Source organism: Anarhichas minor, unplaced genomic scaffold (genome assembly GCF_050575085.1).
Source record: "Anarhichas minor isolate MPS153535 unplaced genomic scaffold, ASM5057508v1 ptg000040l, whole genome shotgun sequence".
Taxonomy (NCBI): domain Eukaryota; kingdom Metazoa; phylum Chordata; class Actinopteri; order Perciformes; family Anarhichadidae; genus Anarhichas; species Anarhichas minor.
In genome coordinates this window covers 5585750-5608543 of record NW_027466486.1, presented here as the reverse complement: position 1 = coordinate 5608543, position 22794 = coordinate 5585750, and the positions used below count along the sequence as shown (strand labels likewise).

General features: G+C 45.9%; 1 protein-coding gene across 1 annotated transcript in view; it reads left to right on the top strand.

Moving 5' to 3' along the window:
• The window catches only part of meis2a (Meis homeobox 2a), a 73959-nt gene that overhangs the window by 11980 nt on the left and 39185 nt on the right, over positions 1-22794 (top strand). Inside the window, exons 7-8 of the mRNA XM_076108388.1 lie at positions 1019-1133; positions 21539-21684. Of these exons, the coding sequence (XP_075964503.1) occupies positions 1019-1133; positions 21539-21684 (261 nt within the window). The remainder of the gene's footprint in view (positions 1-1018; positions 1134-21538; positions 21685-22794) is intronic.

The window sequence follows — 22794 nt, the reverse complement described above, 5'->3', positions numbered from 1 at the left end:
CCAGCCTGCCTTCATGTGGCGCTGATAAAGCCTTTCCTGTACAGTAGAAAATCCCGTTTCCCTGTGTGCACCGACAGGGCAGTGGGAATGACCAGGAAAGAGAGGAGGAGGAGAAGGAGAGAAAATGAGTTGTGGACGGAGGGAAGGAACAAAGAAAAGACGCCTTAAAAGCTATGAATTTGTTTATGGACATTTCTTTGAAGCTAGCCAGCAGAGATTTAACACTTTTTTTTTGCAGCATGCGTTTGTATATATAAAAGTGAGTGAGTGTGCATGTGTGTTTATAGTTCTTGCTCTATTATGTCATTAGCATGTGTTCGTAAGTGTAGTTCTGCGAGCCTCGTGCGTGTATCTCGCTGTCGGCGTGTGCACATTTTTGGCAGATTAGCAAGAGAATCACTGTCATATCTTATTTTCATTTCTGACAGTGGTAATGATTAATGGCGGCTGTGGTGTGTTTGGACTTTTTACCTCTATATTTCTCACTTGACGCGGAAGTCTCAATTGGTTATGGTGTAAACGAACTCCACCGGGCTCGGCCATATGTGTTTGGACAATTACTCACAAGTGCTCCACTTGCAACGTTCAAAATCAAATGCCACATTAACAGAGCTTAGTTTTGCTCTCATGCATTTATGAAACACTTTGATAACCAGTGGTATGACTTATTGCCAGCTGCTTTAGTGCTTTAGTTTCTTTCTATTCATCTGTGATTTTAGTGGCATCCTTGATTATCTGCTAGCGGGGAAATAGGCAACGGGGCTCTTTGCCTCGCCCGGACAATGTAAGCAGGCCAAGGACCTTCACAGTGCCTGTAGACTCTTACAGATGTCACTCACTTTTCCAGCATACTCATATGGTCTCTCTCTCTCTCTCTCTCTCCCTCTCTCCCTCCTCCCCCTCCTCCCCTCTTCCTGCTCTCTCTGCTCCTGGTTTGCGGTTTGGACCGGGAATGTGGATGGATGCACGGATGGATGGATGGATCCCACGCTCCCTTTTCTCTCCTTTCAAACCTCAGAACCCAGCTTCCTGGAGAGACCATGATGACGCCACCTCCACACACTCAGCCGGCACACCGGGGCCCTCCAGCGGGGGACACGCTTCACAGAGCGGTGACAACAGCAGCGAACAAGGTGAGCCAGCACAGAAATGGACATGCACATGCACACTCTCACACACACACACACACACACACACACACACACACACACACACACACACACACACACACACACACTTATACATGCGTAGACTTGTGCAATCAAGCACTGACACACAAACAGACATAGATACGTGCACAGGTCCATGCGGTTCATATTAATCATCATGCATGGGTAGAGTTGCCAACACTTCACTTTAACCCTGTCTAGTGTGAGATCTATAGTGAATAGATGGCACATTTCTCTATACACATATGTCCCAGTCCCTCCTTTTGCATATTGGATTATCCCGCTTTTTGACTGGCGTCCATGTAAACACATAGTCACACCTAAAAATGAACACGCTTATCCACTTTTACACTCACGCGCAAGTGCGAGCAACAGCCACTGTAATACACCAACCTGGTAAAGGGCTTTCCAAAATGTTGCTATTTAGAGAGCTGAACAAAAGCTGGTGATTAATACTATGTTTCTGCCAGTTCTTGCTTGCATTTAAATCATATTAACTTTGCTCACACAACAGCCCCTAATTATGTGTCAGTGAGCCTTCTGTTATCTAGTACACGACCTGCCAAACAGTAATAATGCATTTCAAAACTAATGTATTTGAAATTATTACAGATAGCTCGTGCAAGTCACAGCTATCTGCCTTGTGTTTTTGTCACGGTCTATATCAAATTTGACGTGTAAATTATCCAAAGCTTATGCTGGTAGTTGAATTTAGAGGTGAGGATGAGCATCAGTACATTTTGAGGTTAAAATTGTTGATAAAATGCAACTGCTGCCTGAACTACGAGAACAGATGATGAGCTCTTGGCCTTTCCTTTTTTTTTTGCCTTCTCCCTGTTTTGAATGCACCAAGATCTCCTTTCACTGGCGGCAGAGAGAGTGTGTGTGTGTGTGTGTGTGTGTGTGTGTGTGTTATTGTGGGTCTCTTTCTTTATCCGTGTGTGCCCTCTGGCAGTGTCCACGGTTTTGCATGAAATTTCATCACACCCTCTACACACACAAACATGCTCAAACACTCCGATGCACACTTACAACAGCTCGCTCACACATTGAAGCCGCTTGCCGCGTCTCGTTCGGAGCTATCGTTTTGTCGATTAACGATCAAATGTATCGATGGGATTTGTGTCTGTGGTGGAGCCGTTTTAAATCATTTTCTCCTCTTCGGACAGAAACAGCAGTTGGACCATTACTGACCACAGACCTGCAGCAGACCTCTGTGGCTGGCTGTGTCAGGACGAGTTGGATCACAGGCTAGTTGATGATAGCTAGGCCGTGGCTAAGCAACAGGAAGCGCCTGTTTGACAGTATTAGCATAATGAAGAAATAATACAATAATATGACACTTAAATAATCCTGATGATGATAATTCCCCATTTTGCTCGCCCCCTCCATGGTGAGAAGAGCAAAAATGAACAGTTAGAGAGAGAGAAGAAGAAAGAAAGAGAGAAATTGCAGCAAATCAGGTGTTTGATTTTGTGATATGGAAATAATAGTATTACCTAAAAACACTGTATGATTGCAGGTCAGACAACAGAGAGCAGTTTTTGCACTCATCTTTGCAATTGCAAGTAGCATGGGAGATGAAGACTGCAGGAACAACAGAGAGAGGAGGGGGGGTGGGTGAGAGAAAGAAATGCACTGCCTATTGATTATCTTACACACATAAGTACAAGTGACCTGTAATCCACAGAGCACTTATCGACTCCTCTCCCCACCGTATCCAGTAACAGCGGATCAATACGGGCCAAAGACAGTTACGGTACAGCACCGCACACGGGGCCAAGATAGGCCTGGACTAGATCAGAGCCACAGCCTGACCTCCACTGAAGAGTGCTAAATGCTAGATCTTTCATAGAAAAAAACTAAGTAAGCAGTATGTGATAGATGCAGAGATTTACAAGAAAGCGATGCAAGAAACACTGAAGTTAAGAGGTGAAAGAGTAGAGAAGGAATAAAAAAGTATGCAGAGCGAGAAAAAGGAGAAAGAGAAAAAAGTGCGAGAGAGAGAGAGAGAGAGGGCAGCTGATTTAATGGTCTAATGAGGCCGTCCTCCAGCCAGTTGTTTTGTGTGAGGCATGCTCTGACCTTTCGCTCCGCTCGGGAGCCCCGCCGCCTCATTTTTCACATTCTTGCAATTACGTTAACGCTTGAAGCGCTCACTGACTCCCGACTCTGGCCCTTCCATTCTGACACAGCCTTCCCTACACAACCTCTTCCACCTTTTCCCCCTCCTCTCCTCCACGCCACTCCACTCCACTCCACTCCACGCATGAACTCGCCTCCTATCTCAATACATTTCCACATAAAATTTGTAGTCCACACTCTCATGTCCACAGAGAAAATGTGAAATGTGTGCCTCACTTCAGTAATGGGGTCTTTAACGGCTTGGCCCCTGTTAAAAGGGGTGACGATGTGGATCAGTTGAGGAAGACAGAATAAGATGGGAGCCAGTGAGATATAGGAGGAGGGGGGGAGAAAGAGTGCGTGAGACCCACACTACTTTTTTGCTTCAGCTGCCAAGAAAAACAACAACTTTCTTCCGCCATCTTCCCTCTTGAAAGGTGTGTTGTGTGTGTGCCTGTGGCTGGAAAAAATGTCCATGTCCCTGTGTCGAATATGTGACTCCGAAGAGTAGAAAGTTGTAACTTGTGTCGTCCTTTCCCTTTTTAGTGCAGTATAATCTCTGCATACAGGACTCAGGATGGTTGCTGTGAACACAGTTAACTTCCACAAATCTCCGTCTTGTATCTCAGCATTCAGCATTGCTCTGAACCTGTGCCAAAAAACAATTTAACAAGTGCGCAAATATGTATCGCCCCTCTTGTGGAATAATTTATTGTCAAGCCGTAAACCAAGGTGAAGCATGCTCATAGCTGTGAGTAAAGATTGCCAGTTAAGGTTCTGACACATATGAAAAAGGTTTCAGTACAATACTCAGATCTGTAACCTCTCCCCACCCCCTGCTCTTAACAGACCTTTTTTTTTCTCCCTTTTTCTCAGAATTTCCCTCCAAAAAAAGAAAATATGAATGATCACCCTCAGGGCAAATTCTGCACTCTCACTTACTCACTCTTACAGACTGACTCCCTATGTTCTCGCTAGATAAACAAATATCCGCGTTTTTTGGGGAGAAGGTTAAGAAGGCAACGCACAATAACTTCATTGGCTCTGCTTGCACATCATTTTGATTAACAGTCCTTTGGAACTCCTCCAAGCTTGTCTAGAAACATCAAGAGACATCAGTTGCAGGGAGCTAAACTTGATGAATGTACGTGCCTTAATATTGCATTAGTTTCCAAGCAGGTGTTCGTAATATGTTAAAACACCCAAAGTGTGATGGAGCAGCTGATGAAATACTCTGCATGTGTGCCCACACCAAACACAGTAGAGTCAAATGCCCTATAGGTCATGAACTGTATATCCAAAACACTGATTCAGTACGGTAGGTAATGTTTTTCCCCTCTTGCTGTATGTGTGTGTGTGTCTGGGTGTGTGTGTGTGTGCATGCCTCAGCTCCAGTCCACACTTGCAATTATTAGCTATGCATGAAGACCAAAATCCACGTTGACATCTTGAGTGGTGAGCAAAAGGGGCTTTCTGTACCATTCTACTGTGGATGGAGAAGGCTCAACAGAAGAGAGGAGAAAGCATTTTGTACATTTTCTCAGCAATTTAACAATCCCCACGCTCTGTGGATAGACAGACTCCCCAGAGAGATGGGGAGAGGCAGAGATGGAGAGAGGAAGGGAGGAAGAGAGGGAGAGCTTGAGTGTTCGGCTCCAAGGGAGCATGCTGCGCTTGATGGTATTGTGGTACATTTGTGTGTGTGTGTGGGTGTGTGTACACGTGGGGAGTGTGGTGAGCTCCCTTGGCCCTGGCCAGGGGCCTCACTCAGCAAGGTCTTTGTGGTTGAGCTCACCAGAGGGGGGTCATTCCTGGTGGGGACACGACTCCTCGTGTCTGCCCAGAGAGTCCCAGCATGAAGAAGGCCTTTTGAATCTGGCATTTTCCAGACCTTTGGCTTTCCTTTTTTATTTTAACTTAGGGCTCAGAAAGACCCAAAAATGAGGGATGAGGAAAAAAAGCAAAAAAAAGTTTAACCACAACCGAAAGATCAGCAGAGTCTGTGCTAAACACGAGATGGAGGCCTTGTTGTGTTTTAGTAGCCTATGCTCAGTGATCAGCGAGGTGTATAGAAAATATATATAGTTTGTGTGTGTGTGTGTGTGTGTGCGTATGTTAGCTGGTTCCCTCTAAGTGCCTGTTAGAGTTTAATTTAGTGTAGTAATTAAAGCTGAACACTGGCCCATAAACAACAGATAAACAATAAAGCAGACCCAAGCCCTGCTGTTTCATGGCTCTCACTCCCAGCTGTTGGAGCACTGATAATTTTTACACAGTGCCCCCACCTCACCACAACACAATGCTGAAGCAACAAGGGAGTGAATGTGTTGTAAATATGTGCTTGGGTATATTTCAGTGTGTGATCGCAGAGGCTGAACTAAAAAAAAAAAAAAAAAAGGGCCAAAGAAACACATAAACACACAGGATATGTCCACTTCCCCTCCCGAAAGAAAACACATAGAACCACAGCGAAGCAGAAAGTGTCTGCCTCGCCAGCCACTTAAAAAACCAGCTCAATGGCAACAGCGATCACATAATCATTACACCAAGTGCAGCCATTCAACCCATAACTTGCAGCATCTCGCCATTAGTGGCAGCAAGTAAACTTCACTTAAGCAGGAAAACAATCTAAAAGATATACCTGCTTAATGAGGACAACAATGCGCCAGCGTTTCTCAACGAGCTACTGTGTGCAATGGTAGCCTTGTCACTACACGTCGGCCCCATGTTAGTCAGGTGTCTGTTGTGAAAACAGTGCAGTGTGTCTGCCTGATGGTTTGTTGGGAAGGGGCAGGGCCATTGTTGAAAGCCGAGAAGAGTTGCTGTGGAGGGGGAGAAAACACGGTACGGAGGGGATACTTTCATGAGCCCATTAGCATAAGAGAGGCTAAATTATTCATGTGGAGTGCTTAATCTATGGGGAAAAGTATAGTTAATGCACATAGTTTTAAAATGGATCTCTGCCTGCCTCTGCCCTAACACCAGATTCTTGCTGGATTCAGCATTCACAGGCATTTACGGGAACGGCTGTCACTCTCCCCTGCGTACACATACATAGACATAGAATTAGTGGGCACATGTGCACTCTTGCTTAAGCGCTGCTGCACTTCAAGCTGTTTCAAGGGGTTCTGCTCTCAGACTCATCCCCTCTCTCCCTCTCTCCATAAGTCCCTTTCTCATCCTCTCCCTCCCTCTCTTTCCATTTATTCCTCCATCTCTCTCTACCTTTCTTTCTCCCACCTCCCCCCCTCCCTCCCTCCCTCCCTCCCTCCCTCCCTCTCTCCCTCTCTCGCCGTTTCCCTCACACTCCTCTCCTCTCTCATCCCTCTCTGTCTCGCTCTCAGTACCGCAGACTACCTGGCCCTCATCCAAAATGTGATTAAAGAGAATGATCAGCTCCCTCAGCTCCCTCCTTCCTTCCTCCTTTCCGCTCTCTTCTCTCCCTTTTTTATGTCTCTCTGTGTTTCTCCTGACCCCGTGTTGCGTTCTGAGAGTCTATAGATCACGAGAAGGAAAAAAACAAAACACACATGAAAAGAGCAAAAGCGAAGGAACTGTTAAAGGATGCGGGCTGCCACTAGAGTCAGCTCCACTTCCAGTAACATGGTCTTCAACCCACAACATCCCCGCCACTCCATCCGCACTGTAGCTCAAGCTTTCTCCTCTTATCGTCTCCTTCCATCCACTCCTCTCTTTCCCGCTCTCTCCTCTCCCTCGGCTCTGATTTGGGCCTGGTCCCCCTGGTCCATAATCATGAGCAGGCCCCATAGCGCGACCCGGCCCAACCCAGCTTGGCCTATAGCTTGGCCAGGAACTGGGTCCTACAGAGCAGGAAAGGCGCATTAACTGGGTCAGCCTAATGTGCAAACTAATGTTTGGAGAACAGAGGGAAAAAATTACCCAGATTATTCTGACAGCAGCTGAGGAGAATGTCTGTCTGTTTTGCGCCATTAAGGGAAAGCTTGGGGGAGACGTTTTGTTTCTCTCTCTCTCTCTCTCTTTCTTTTCTTCTCTTTCTCAGAGAAGTAGATGAAGACCAGCTTATCTGAGATTGAGTTGAGCATAATTAAAAAGCAGAAAGAGAAATGTGTTGCAGGGAAGTAATCATGATTGAATGAACTACAGTGAAAGGAGGGGAGTCACCTTCCCTCTCTTTTACCCAAAGGCTGGGACATAAAACAAAGGCAGAGTGCCGTGCTGTTGTATCAGTTCATTATACAGCGGGTTTACACACCCATGTTCCTTTGCTGATTACTCCAGTGCACGTGGTGATGATGAGGTGTGCACAGGGGTCTGATGTAATATGGCTAAAAGGGATTTGAGCGCATGCCCCAAAGGGCATTTCCGCGTCCATTAATGCTGCCGCCGCTGTATTTTCACAAGGATGAAGGTGCTTCAGTTCTTTAAAGGGAGAGTGTTTTCCCAGGAAATGTTCTGTCTTGTTTCAGCAGGCTAGCCTGAAGGGGGTCAGCCAAGAAGTCACCCTTAAGAGGTGATAATCCAATTGCTCTAGTCCTCACCAGATTTGTTTTCCCCTTGTCTGGCAGTGTTTGTGTGTGTGTGTGTGTGTGTGTGTGTGTGTGTGTGTGTTTACAGAGAGTGTAAGCATGCGTGTGTGAATGCATTAGACGTAGAATGGGAGGCAGAGGCAGCAAGATGCCACCGTTTTTTTTTCTGTGTCCAACCCGGGGCCCCATTCTAGATCAGAGAGAGGTTATGGAGGCCAAGTCTGTCAAAGGCACACCTGCAGGGAAAGTCCAAAAACCCTGACTGCCAGCTTACACAGGCCCGTTTAAGGTGTGCTTATTTGGAGTTTAACCCTGACTTCAAATGTCCTTTCCCTCTCTCCCCCTTTGTGTTTGACCAATGGGCCTTGTGCTCTTTTACTTTCTTGCCTTTCTTCTGCCTCCCTTGGCTCTTTAATCTCCTCCACCACCCCCACCCTCCCAATTCTCCTCCCCCTAATATCCGAACCCCACATCACAGCAAAGGTCCCTCCCAAAAGACAGCACGCGGTTGAGTCGAGTGGCTTAGCAAGGCCAGCTATAGCTTGTTCACTTGCTGTGTGGTTTTCTCTTGTAGATACCAGGGTTTACACACTGAAGCGTATTTGGAACTGAGCAGAGCAGTTATACCCTACAGGTAGTGCTTTAACCATGCTGCCACCGTCCAAGAGAGTGGGAGGATGATAAAGGAAGTGTGTTACAATCCGAGTTCTTCCTCTCTGCCGCTGATTTTCACGCGCACATCTTTCACGTTTATGCAAAGCTTTTGAGGGCATTATGCAAGATAAGCTCATTTTCTAGTCTGATTCCCACTCTAGTACATGCTTTAATGACTCTTAAAGCCAAGGGCTGCTTTTTTAGGCATAATAGAAGTCCCGCGGTCTCTCAGTTTCCACGTAGCCAGAGTGCTTTTTCCACACCTGATCACTTTTGTTCACCCATTTTATGGCTATTGGGGAGCGGGCGGAGGTGAACAATTTGACAGTAGTTAGTGCCATGAGCCCTAATGTTTGTTGGAAGCAAGCATCTAATAATTTTTGATTACCCCAGAGGAGGTATTAGCCATGTTAGTCAGCAAGGATAATTTCTTATTTACATGCCCCAAGCAGTGAACACTCTGAAGGAACACTGGGGCTAAATGCGCAACAAAACGAATCAAACATGCCAAACGAGATGCTCCATCCTGGCTGGCTGCAGGGCTGAAGCTGAGAAAACCTTCATTATGCATTTACCATAATTCATTTAGAGGGTTATCAATTTGCAGAATACAGAGAAGATGTTTGGAGGGGGAAGCAAGCAAACACCATATCAAACGAAGGAAGAGGAAAAAGGAGAAAGGGAAAGCGAGATGAAAAGGAGTAAGATATTCAGGGGTAGCTCGATGCCTGGGCTTTTTAAAATGTTGTTCCAATTACACACTTTTCCATGTTCTGAGGCAGAACTTGCATGTTAAATGCTGCAATCTCCTCTTTTTTTTTTACCAGTGTCACGCTCCGCCCCCTAAAAGAGCAGAAGCTGATTTATTTTTAATGAAAGCCATTTGGCACAGGAATTCTCTTCGATACAATTTTTGTTGAGATTGAGGCAACACAGAGATGTTCAAATATTGTCTTTCTGTTCATTTAGGGTCGCTCTTTGTTTGGCCTCTGCCCCGCTTACTCAAGGGCGTCTTGTATCTGTCTCTCAGTGTGGGTTTCAGGACAGTTACTACATGTTTTCATTTTTTTCTCTCCTGGCAACACACACTGAGAGAAGAAAAAGACCTTTTAAAGCATCTTTCCCTCCGCCATCAGGCAAGGATGACTAAGGCCCCATTAGAACAATTGCAGGAAACTTCAGGGAGACGGGAGTGTTTAAAAGAATGAAAGCAGCCAGAAAATACCACTATCTTGTGATAACCAGTGCTTGCTTTCATTATCTAAACACAAAAAAACTCCACCTTGGAAAGATTGCACTCATTCCATAGCTTGATTCATTACAATAAAACAATGAAGCAGAGAGGTTGGGGGGAAAAAAAGCAAGACAAAAAAAAAGAAAAAACATTTAACATTTTCCAAAGTGAGGGGGGGAAAGCTGCATTGTTTTGTACGAATGCTTACTCCCAGGGATGCAGTCCTTAGACAACTGAGTGTCTGCAGGAGACATCTGTGAAGCCTGACCTTGTGACCCCGGAAAGAATGCTCTTAAGGTGGGGGAAAACTGCCTTTACCATTGCATCATGGCCTACAGGACAGCCCAGCAGCAGCACAACAAACAGATAATAACAACACAACAGACCAACAGTCGATGGGGGAAAAAAATGGGGTTAGAGAGAGACGAGCAAAAGAGAGAAAGAAAGAGATGCTGTAAATGTAAAGATTGACAAAGAAAAGAAAAAAGAGAAAAGGATGGACAGACAGGCTGATAACATGCACAGAAAACACAGACAGACTCGATACAAACTGTGCCTCACAGGCCTGGCCGTCTCCTACTCCTTTACACCCCCCCACCCCCATGAGATCATTTTCATCCTTTATGAGTCAAAAGGAAGCCCGGTTGAAAATGAAAGGTTACACAAGCCAGAGCCCAAGCCCTCGGAGTGAGAGAGGAGAAGAACCCTGCTGCAAGGGCCCTGCTGTTATTCAAAGCACCTGCCATTGTGTGGGCGCCCATCCAGGCCTATTGTTGTGCAGAAATTAGTCGTGCTCCCTTTGGCTCCCTTCGGCTCTAGAGGCATGCGGCAGACCCCCTTGTTGTTTTGGGTTCAGATACGTGGTCGGATAGATGCGTGGCCCTGGCTACCATCACCACTGGCTGTGGCCCTTTGCCCTTTCTCCCAAAACACGGTATCATTCTGTTTTTTTTTTTTTTTCCTCATCCACCCTCTGTTGTGCACTTCTCAAGAACACTTTCAGGCCAACATTCCTATAGTTTTCTCTCTTTTTCTTTTGTACTCCTACTCTCCTTTCTCCTTTGGTGTATATGCTTATTGTTCTTTGGAGCACCCTCATTATACCCATGGTTATATTTTAAGGGCCTCTCTCTTTGATTTTGGTCTCATGGGGAGTGAGTGGTGGGCTGGTGGGAGCTGTAGGGCTGGCCCAGCTCTCCGGGCTCCCCAGCCAGCGTCTCGGAGAGTGGGCTTGGGGGTATTGTTGGGCTGGGTACCACTGCAGAAGCGCTGGTGCTAAAGCTAGTGCAGGGGGTGGATGTGAGGGGAAAATTGAAAAGTCAATAACGAAGGCCGCACAAAAAAAGAAAGGGTGAAACAAAAGGAGATGGAGAGCTTCAAAAAGCTGAGAGCTATGGAGCACTGCTAATTAATAGCATCAGAGGAACAGCTTTTTTCCCCCCCTTCCTTCTGGAACTTTAATGCTGCATATCAACTTGCGAGGCGAGGCGATTAGGAGCTCGCATTGTGAGTCAGGTCCATCTCACTGCCAGACCAGCATACAGTGCCCATGTTATATGAGGGAGGATTGGAAATGTCTCATTGGGAAAATGAAAAGCAAACAAAAAATTGCATAGAGTGGCCAGGAAAACAAAAATACACTATATTGTAATGCAACCATAACTTTGTGAAACTATTGAACCATCAGTCATTGTGTTACAGAGGGGTTGAATCAAGTCTGTGGTCATTTTTGAGCCGTTTCTAACGTGTTGTTCCTCCTACATGAATGAGATGGATAGACAGTTTTAAAAAAACACCTCTGATTGTTCAATACTACCACAGCACAAAGTACAGCTTCAGTTCACCATATAACTGATTTAACCTACAAATAAGTAAGGCTTTTGTGTTGCATTACATTACAGGGGTCTTCCTAATATTTTGGCCACTCAGTATAGATTTGCATTATTGTCAGTAAGCATGTGTATATTCACATGCATTTGTTTTTAAATTGTACCCTGATTCCAAAATAGATTGCTGTGTATTTCTACTCTCCCTTGTCACGCAGCTAATCGAAAGGTGAGGTCGAGGAACGCGACAGAATACACATTTTGGACTGTCAGCGAGGCAGTGTGGCAGCAATTTGAACCAAGGCTTTGCAATTTGTATTTTTTTTTTACAGCAGTAATAGGCTCCTCTCTCACTTTTCCTGCCGTAGCAATATCCACTGCAAACAGCTGTCAAGCCCCTAAAATCAAAATTAGTGCCATGGAATTGGGCCTTAATGAAATGACCTGCTGGATTTACCTTAAGGAGCACGGCGGACAGTCAATACTAGCCTCGTCAAAACCCTCTCTCTGCACGCTGCGGCCCCATTAACGAAAGGAAATAGTCTCAAGTAAATGTATTAAGCACTACTTCCACCTTCTAATTGTATTTTTCCCTTCTCCCTTCATAATTCATTCACGCTTTCATTTGTTGTTAATATTGAAAAAGGCTTTTAACTGGCTTTTCTGTCCTCATGGGGTCACCAATTATATGTCACAATGTATCAGAGGAATGTTAGATGAGTTGAATATTGGGGATAAATGTAGTGTCCCAGCCCGCTAGGATGTGTAAATATATTTCCTCATGTTCATAGCAGAAATACAACATTTCTTATCATAATATCGTATGTGGCATTTAAGAGTAACACCATGGAATGCAGAGCTGTGGGCTCGCCCCGCCTCTGTTTCCTATAGAAAGACGTGAATGTGTGCCAAGGCCCAGTGGAGGACACTTGGCCCTGGTTATTGACTTGTAAAGGAGCCGGTAGGTGAGGGGTCTTGACAAGACATGAGCGTCTGACTCTCTTTTAAAGCTGTATCTGATTTCTCTGCTAGTTGGCTCCCCGGAGAGACCCGCTCTACCCTCTGTTGATCAGTCTCTTACTCATAGCTGTATGGAAAAACGCAGCGATAAAAAGAAACGAAAGAGTAGTTTTGTGAAAGGAGATGCTCTCGTTGTGTATGCCATGATTCCCTGTTAGGGTGAAAATGAGAGCGAGGGGGGAGGGAGAAGGAAGCAAAAAGTATCGGCTGCTAGGTGAAGGAGCTGTATCCCAGAGTACATGTGTATCTCAGTCAGTATGTCCGTGAAAAAAACCCTCTTCAGATGAATGTTTTGGTGGGTTGGGTAACATGGACTTCTCAATAACGGCTTCTGCATTTGTGTACAGTATGAAAGTAACAGATTTACATCAGCAAGAGGGCAGACAAAGCAAGTATTAGCTCAGCCGGATCCTCACTCCTGATAGATCTGACTAATTTATGAGGGTAAACTGCGCTGATGGACAGAGAGAGAGATGCAGGTGGAGGGAGGAATTTTTCATTGACTCTCCAGAGTAGGGCAAGCCAAAGCCCCGGAGGGATCTCTCTCAGTTTGAACTTTATCAGGGGCTACGCTTAATCAATACGCTATCGGAAAAAGAATTAATTACTAAAGCAGAATAAAACAGCTGCATTTTAAACCAAGGATTCATCAATTCTGTAATCTCTTGGTTACAGCTCAGGTGTCAGGAGGATCATTTTAGCTCCATGTAATGAGGAACTGTGGGAGTTTACCCCAACCCTCTGCCATCCTCCTCCTCCACCTCTCCGTTCCTGACCTCCCCTTCCAACCAACACCCAGTTTCTATCTTCTACCTCCTCATCAACATTTTTCTTCCTTTTTTTTCTCCATCCCATTTCCTACCTCCTCAGCTGTTTGTCATCTACCTTCAATATTCTTCCTTTTTTTTTTTTTTACACTTTCCCTCTTCCCTTGCCCCATCCTTAATAGACTAACTGTATTCTACTCTCTCATCCCCCCCCCCCCCCCCCACACCCCCCCCCCCCCCCACCCCACCCCATCCTGCTACATTCCCTTCCCACCAAATTCCTGTCTTTGCGGGGATGGTACGAAGGGGTATTAAACTCGAAATCTCTGGTGCGAATGCTGACTGGAACGGGACATTCCCGCTGCTGCAGCCGTCAAGCCGGACATTCCTCCGCTCAGACTGGGACACCGCTGGTGTTATACAAAGAGGGGGCATAAGGGACGGGGGAAGTTGGCGTAGTGTGTAGAAAAACAACACACAATGCTCAAATAGTCAAAAATAATATACATGTCGTGTATAAACTCAATGGAGGGTGACAATCAAAGGAGAGGATCGGTTGGATGGAAATGAATGGCGTATGGTGAACACATTTAGATATTGGGGGGGGGGCACAGTCAAGCCACATGGGGAGTATCCTTGTGTCCCAATAACCCCGGCCACGCTGTTGCCACGACCAGTGCCATCCACCCTTCGGAGCCCTTGACCCCAGCCCAAAGTCTGTAAACGGACTGTCCTTGACTCCCTCATAATGGGGGATTTCAAGGCAGGTTGAGAAGGGGTTATGGGTGATGAATTGGGTTTTTAGTGAGCTCATTAGGAAGCCAAACAGAGTTTAGACTGGCGGAGCGGGGCAGCAGCACAGTAATCAGTTCTGCTCGCTTTGTTCCCTGCCTCCAGGACATTTGTGTGAAAAAAAAAAAAAAAAAAAAAAAAAAGGGAGCGAGGAGGAAAAAAAACTTCATGGCATTTGGCTGATGAGAGGACTGCTGAGCAGAGGCTACAATCTGATGGTTGACTTGTTGATTTATAAACCTTTTAATCCATTTACTCTACCAACCCCCCCCCCCCCCCCCCTCCCCCCCAGCTCTCTGCAGAAACCCCCATCTCTCCTAAACTCTACTTTGATGCCACTGTCCAGCAGGTGTGGCAAAGATGTCTGCAATAAATCCAAGTCGTCCTCCTCTCTCAGTATAAGAACGGGGAGTTTGTTTGTTTGGTTTTGAATTCTAATTGAGGGTAGAGAATCACTGCTGATGCTGTTGTCATACTTTGCCTCAAACAGTGTAAGCTGTTCTGAATCACAAAACCGCACTTTGTTTAAACTGGCAACCAGCACACAGCTGCTCTTTCTGGTGGTTTAGGTAGGAGACTTTGATATGCAATAGTTCCTAGCGGGGATTGCAAAGCCACTTCTTCACTAGCAGATGGATCCATATGATGTGTTTGCATGCTCTCCCGCTCTTTGTTTTCTTTTGCTCCATCTCGTCTCTTTATTCCCTGCTTTCACTACATTATCATTCCAAAGTAGAGCAACTTAGACGTTTTTACAAAGCAAAAAGTGTGGAAGCAGCTTGTTTTACTAATGATCATACTTGTTTCAATTCAAAATAGCCCTGCTTGCTTTTGGGAAATACCTATTCTTTAATATTTGATGCAGCATCAAACCTTAGGATTAAAGTATGCTTCTCTGTGGGCACATAGCCCTTTTTTGTTATCCTAACGATCATAAATTATAGAGGGAGTAGCTTCAATATGTGCAATTTTAACCATTTAGATCAAAAAATAGCTCCATTGTACCATATTATGTTCGGGATAAAATAAGGGCAACGTCTGTGTAGACAGACACAAGGTTTGGACAGGTGCCTTGGCAGGTTTGTACATTTGTTTATTAAGAAACAAGGGATGAACCGCGATTACCTGTGAGACCAATTAGCCCCATTCCATTTGGAATTTAAGGGAAGAGCAGCGGTAGTGTTGGAGTGCAGGGGGAAGCGGGGTGGAGTTGTCAGGGAGGCAGAGAGTGTGAAATGTCTGGTGGAGACCCAAAGCCCTTCATTAGCCACTGATCCCTGTCTGCTGAGTGAGGAGCAGTCATGGGCATCACAGCTCCCTTTTAGTTCCCCCAAAAAGAGTGTGGTGAGGGGGTGGAGGGTAGCTACCCCGTCCCCTGCAATTTAGCCCTTTGCCATTCATGCAAATTGGGTCCTGACATCTGCAACAGCCTGCCTCCTTTCTTTTATACATCTTTATTCCATCTCCTTTCTTTGGGTCTTTTTTCCTCCTTAAATAAAGCCCCCTTTAGATGGCAGACTCTTGTCTCAGCTGACATACAACCTCCACATCTGTGTAAAAGTAGCACTTTCCTGTGTGGTCATATACCCATATTTAAATATGTACGGGGAAAACATTTCAAGATCCCAGAAGGCATAAGCAGTTATTGTGCAACCCTAAAAGTCCCAGTTTCTGATGTATTAAGACAGTTGTTGTTGTAGGTAGAAGGTTAATCACACCAATAATTAGCTCAGCATAAAGCCTTGAATAAGGCGCATACTTTGTAAACCCAGATTTTTTTAGGGATTTGGCAGATGATAGTCTTATGAAAAGATCAAGTGAGTTCTAGGCAGCCGGTGACTCTGGAGAAAAGGCAGTAACCAGGCAGCCTGCCCCCCTTCCTCAATCTCCCTTCTGGACGAAGCACTCTTCTTTGACTCCAGGGGAGGAGAAGCTGAAAGGGGAGGGTGGCTTTGCTCCAGCCCTTATTTTGTATTAAAAGGTAAAATAGCCTTAACTGGCTGTTAAAAACAAGTTTTACCTCCACCCCTCCCCTCTCTTTCTCTCTGCTCCGTCCACTTCAACCTTGCCCCCTATGGTAGGGATGTGCACAGTGGGGTCAACACTGTGCCTGTGAGAGGAGAGAGGCCTTGTATCGGTGGAGAGGTGATAGTTATCTCCAGCATTCCAGGGATGACAGAGAGATATCTGCATGATGGCAGGGTTAGGGGGCTTAGAGAAGGGGCGGAGAAGGGAGGTACAGGAGTTGTTGAGCAACTACCCCCCACCACCTCCCTCCTTCCTTCCCTCCCTGCCTTTCTTACTGCCTGACTGCCTCGCTTCCCCACACATAGAAAAAACCCATCTAATTAGAAGCTCTTATTCCACTTCATTTAAGGGAACACTTAATGATGTGTTTTTGGGGGGAGACAACTACGCATTACTTCTCATGCAAAAGGAACCACTCAGTCGTTGCACTCAGGATGCAGATACAGCTGTGTTTGAGATGGAGGTTTGTTCTCGTTTCTGCCGGGCGTCACGGCTGTTGGAGGACAGAGGGAAATGTGCTAGTCCACTCTCCTTCACCTTTAGCCGGTGTCCTGGCGGTAAGAGGGGGCAGTAAAGCGGAGGCGGGTAGTGACATCTGAGTTTGGCAGGGAGACTTGCTGAAGGAGAGAGTTTGTTGTAATTGCTCTGACAGGTTTTAGGGCTGTTAATGACTCCGGCCTGAGCGCTACCAATTTGTCAGCATGCTTGCTGTTTACTAAGCTGTTGTTTTATGGTCCAGTGCAAGGGGCTGCTGCTTGTTTAAGCACAGATCAGGAAATAATCAGCGTAAAACACTGGCTGCAGTGGTGCAGCCGCACTAAAACAGTTCCGTCTAGAGCCCTCATCTACTGTATGGATCTGAATGAGCGCAGTAAACCATATGGCGTGTGGTCACACAAGGACACACAAACGCACATGATGGGTTGCTTGCTGTTAGAAATTGGACGCTCGAGTGTGTGTTTTATCATTAAAGGGATTACCTTCTACTCGTTAGCACTCGTCTGTGTTGTATGTTAAGGAGTGCGAAGCATATTGCTAGCATGCAGTTATAGCCAGAGGACCCGTAATCCCCAGTCGGCACAGAGCAACAGAGGGCCCGGCCATTCCACTTGTGTGAATAGAGCCTCTACGTGTTTGTGTATGTGTGTATGGGAGAGAGATTGTGTGTGCGTCAAGAGCATGTGGTCCCAGAGCCGGCAAAGACCCCTTCGTAAATCCATAGTAAATAAAAGGGGGTAACCAGACGGACAAAAGAGGAGCCCCCACTGCTACTCTCATTCGCTGCCATTTGGGGGACTGAATGTGCTAAACGCCGCTTATGTTGGCTGAAAAGTTGAGGAGAAAAAAGAGGGAAAAGAGAGGCTCTAAATCCCCCTCTTCTTTTCTCTTCATTCTCTGCGGCCAAGCCTGCAGGGCTAAAGGTGGTTTAATAGAAGGGTGTTGGAGGGAGGTTTGGAAGGTCACTATGGTGTGCGAAGGTAGGCCAAAGGAGCTCCTGCTCCAAGAAACTTAGCTTCTGTTCTCCGTCTACTTCTCTCTCCTTCTGACTCCCCTCATGAGTTTCTCTCTTCTCCTCATTTGGTTGAGCTCGGGTGAACATGGCTGACTAGTTTGGGCTGACAGGGGTTGTGGGGGGTCTGTTGTAATTAGTCACTTTAACCACAGCTTCCATAAGCCACTGCCTCTACACTCTTTGCTTCATTACCCTGAAACAAATGCCGGGGCCTCCCAGTGCAAAATCACTGCGCAGCCTTTGGAATAATTCACACAACATCTAAAGCTTGTCTGGAGGCTTTTCAGTAGGTGTATTAATAGTACAGGGACCAATAAGTCTGGAGTGTTATTTGATAACTAACCATGACTGGGTTTGAATGTTATCCAACTATTGACAAGTCATTATTCATTCATGCATGGGTATATCGGAATGGTGGTAGCAGCAAAGGGAGGGCGTATTGATAGTGCTACGATATGTGTTACTTGCGGCAATTTCCATAATGCTTCCAGGGCCGACTCAACCTCAGAGGCTCCCTTAGGGCCAGGGTGCCTCCTAGACATGAAGCATGATCTCTAGAGTCATTAGGACTCCCATGACTTCCCCCTTAGTCTCAGCAGACACTGTAGGACACTTTGTGCTAAACCAGTTCTTTGTGCAGGAAATCCTGAAGCGACCCTGAATGTGCCAACATTAGATAAGCAGAGTTTCAGTGTGTTTACAGTCCTTTCCCAACCCCTTAATGAGCTCAGCCCTGAGACCAATTTACTCTCAGGGAGATGTATCTGAATGCATTTTTAATAACCACACTGGTGATTAGAGAGGGAATGTATGTGAGCGAAATGTGCTCTTGGACTTATGCTTGTTTGTTTGTCAGTGTTTTCTTTCACTTCTCTCGCCCTCATTGCATCTGGTCATTGTCTTCCATCTCGCCTGATTACACCTTCTCGGTTTCTGTGCGTATGAAAATAGGCACAAACTTTCGTTGCAAGCACTTTAGCTCAAGATATTGATATAGTGGCTGAGGGAGAATGAGAGAGGAGGAAAGAGCGAGGGAAGACAGACAGAGACTGGGGGGAGAGTGGGAGAGGGGGGGGGGGGGGGGCTGTCTTTTTTCCGTCTCCAAGGGCGCTGCTTTTCCAAAAGTGCCTGGGGCTACACTCCAGCACCTCGGCTCCCCTAGGCCTTTCGGCTGCCTCCTAATAGCCAACCCCCATCTGTGTCACATGGCCAGATGATGGGACGCTTCCCCCTGCTCTGCCTCGCACTTTTTTTTTTTTTTTTTTTTTGCTTTCCCTATTTTTTTCAGAGTGCACATCCACACAGGTTAGAATGGCAGAGTTGCCAGGGAACAGTCAGAAGCCATTAGCGTTTGGGACAATTTGCCCTGCAGCGTTCCTTCTCTTGCTCATAAGAAAAGAGTGGGGGTGGATGCAAAGCACCAGCTCTCCTTTAGATGTAATGAGGTTGTGCAAGTTGGGTCTTCTTTATTCTTTTTCTACTCCTTCTTTTCTTTCCCCTGCTCCTTCTTGTTCCTCTTCTTTCTTTCTTTCTTTCTTTCTTTTCACCTTCCGTCCACACTTGATTTTCGTACGTGGTCTATTTAGAAATCACATGTTTCTGCACATATATATAACTTCAAAACGACTATAAATACTGAACACTAAATGTGTGCTTGAATGCCACATGTCTGGTCTGTGCACTCATGACAGTAGCCATGTGCATGTGAGAGAAAGACGGAGGGAGAGAGGAGCTGAAAGCCTCGGAGTCTGGTTTCACCCTTGTGGGCTAGGGGCAGGAGGCAGCGAGCATGCTGGGTAATGAAGTGACAGGTCAGTCTGTAAATACGCACGGGTCGCTCTGGCCCTGGCCAGGGGGGAGGCTATCGCATTGCAGTGAAAATGGAAACGTCAATAAAATTAATCTGCCAGCCTTTTGGCCACTGTGTGGTTCAATTGGATGAGCCTGACTGCTCACAGCAGGAGAGGGATTTGGAGACTAGCTCGAAAATCAACACAAAACCTAGCGGCACACAAACAAACAACTAAACTGTGTATCAACATTATTCAGTGAAGCTCAAAAGCACAGAAACAAGGGGAGGGTGGTTAAAATTCACAGCTCACTAGTTGTTGTTATTGAAGTTTGGAAGCAAACTGGGGGAGTTAAGACTTGACTTCCGTCTGGGTCGCATTTCTCAGGAAGCCCCTCACAGTCAGGGTAGGGCTATGGCCAGACCAAAGTTTATTGTTTTAGGCTTTCCTGAACAAGGATTCGTACTTAGCCTGGGATTTACGGCATTTGCCACTAATGAATGCCCATTCTACAATTACAACACCCACTAGTCTGTGTCCCCGTTCCCATATGTCCTTCAGAGGGGCCGTTGCTTCTTTAACTTCACACAGGGAGCGCAAAGTCGGCACTTCTCTGTTTTCCTCTTTCGTGTGGCTCTGCGCTAATGATGTGGAAGGAAAACACTGTGCACCAGAAAGAAAAGAAAGACGGAGAGAGAAGAAAAAAGAAAGGGGGAGGACAAGGAAAGTAGGGAAAGTAGTTAGAAGTGAGGGCCCCTGCTGTCCTTGTAGTCTTCATTTATTTTGCATTTGATTACACCGTCGGATCCTTTTTCTTCCCCCTTTTTAATGTTATTAGTTCAAATATTTATGCGAGATTAAGGCTTGTATAGGTGGTTGTGATTGATGCCTCCCCAAAAACAGTAGGACATGCGAGTCTGAATTTTGAGAATGTCAGGGTCCTTCTCTGCCTTAGTGGAGGAGTTTTTCAGATACATAATTTAGATGCCCTCAAGGAAGGCTTTCAAGGCATTTGTGCCCGGGGGCAAGAAAAAATAACTATGACTGTTAAAAGTAAATCACTTTTGCTAATGCACAATTAATGCTGGGGAAGAGGAACAAGAAAAAGGCAAGGGACAAAGATGGAAACTTCGATTTAAAGGAGAAATCGTGCCTGGGTTATGTGCATGTTTTTCCTCTTGAAATCAAACACTGACGGACATTAATGCAGGCGAAGCCGGCACTGGCCTGTCATGCTAATCTTGTGGCGGAATGGGGAGGGGTTGCTGCAAGGGAAGGGAGTGGGAGAGGAGGACTAAGGGAGTCGGGGCTTGGGGTGGGGTGGGGTGTGGGGTGGGGGAGGCAGACGAGTCCATTATGTGCATCGAAGTGCAACAATGAACCACCCCAAATCACATCCCTACTTTAATACTCATGCATCTCAACTGGATGCCGTGAATTATCAACTCCTTTTGAGTTTTGTTTGTCTGCGAGTGTGTGTCTGTGCACGCAACATGATTTACGAATGTACTGTGTGTGCCCGCATAGCTCCGTCCTGTCCCCTTTGGCTCTCTTCAAGAGATGAAAAAAATATGTCAAGCATGCAAATTTAATTGAATTAATGACATGAGTCCGAGCCTCTACTGTACTTGAAGGCTCCTTGTCCTCTTTTTTTGTCATCTCGCTCCATTTTTTTTTCTTTCCTCCGCCTCCTACTGTAGAACTGGAATGAGGAAACCTAGTGTTTCAGCATCCAACCATAATATTACAGTCATTAACCCCTATTCCCCTCTCCCGTGCTCTGGGGTATAGAACAACTCTGCTAGGCCTCTCCATAAACCCCTCACTCACTGTACAGGCCTTCCTCTAAGGCCATTTAAATCCCCCTACCTCCATATCTTCACTACACAACACTGGCTTTGCTGCGGGGATTCTCTAGGCCTCAGCGCAGTGCTTTTGAGTTCCTTTGTATCTGTGGTATTTGTCCATTTATCCATTTTTCACAAGCCTTAAACTTGTACTTCTTGTCCTTCTGTTTCAGCTCAGAGAATGTTTTTGTTAGATCTTATTGTACTGTATTCTGAGTCATTGTTGTCTGGGATGTTATTTAACCCCGGGTTTTGTTTCCGTCCAGGAGATGGCTTAGACAACAGCGTTGCATCGCCTGGCACAGGGGACGACGATGATCCCGACAAGGAGAAGAAGAGGCAGAAAAAGCGTGGCATTTTCCCCAAGGTGGCCACTAACATCATGAGGGCGTGGCTGTTCCAGCATCTCACGGTAAGCACAGCCATTACTTTTGGAGATTAACATGTATGAAAACAACCCAGATAGAAACGCACACACACACACACACACACACACACACACACACACACACACACGCACACACCTGTCACATAGTCGTTACTGAGGAAGCAAGGGAGTGAGTGGCGGCTGCGCTGTGATGCTCACCTGTCAGCCACCTGTCAGAAGGACACAGTGACCAGGTCAATCTAATCAGTTTGGACTGTTTACTCCGCTCAGCACACTCTGAGAGGAAGATGGTCCGACAATCCATGACATTTACTCCAATATGAGATGCACTGTTGGTTTGGCCTGAAGAAGAATGTTTTTTTTTTTTTCTGGGGCAGATTAAGAGAAGGAATGATAGTTAGTGTAAAGGTGTGTAAAAGATTTAGGTTGAGTACACATCATTTTGTTATCCTTTACAGTAACTCCTGTGTAGGTGTAAATATGGATATGGGTACACATTTCTAGGCCGACAGCTATATTATGTCTGAAAAATGCATCTTTTGACAAACTGTTTGAGGTTGAGATGGTAAATGCTAAAATATTTATATTCCATAGCTTAGAGAGAATAGTATGTTTGCCAAACAGTTCAGATGGACAGCTCTGACACCGGCTCATTCACTTCACTCAACACAGCGATGCTACATGGATTAAAAATTCAAATGCAACAGTAATTCAAGCCTACGTGGTCAAACACTCTTTGCTTCGCTGTTTTCTGTACGCGTCAGTCCGCTTTTCTGTCTGTCTATCGGTGTGTGTCATGTTATAAGGGGACGCACCACATGTCCCCCCACCCTCGCTAATGTCAGGACATTATCAGAACATCAGGCTGTATTGATTTTGCAACACAGGTCAGATTTCAGGAGGAGGTGGCCACGCCAGGACACATAAGCTGCTCTGCTCCCAGAGATGGAGGGACAATGTAGGGGGAAGGGAGAAGTAAAAGAAGAGAGAGAGAGAAAGTAGAGAAGACTTAGTTTGGAGCTTCAGCCTTATGGATCATCCACATATTTAAGCGGGTCAGGTGGCCCCTGTGCACCCTGTACCCCCCCTTACCAGTGCCCACCTCCCCCCTCCTGCCCAAATCCCCTGTACCCT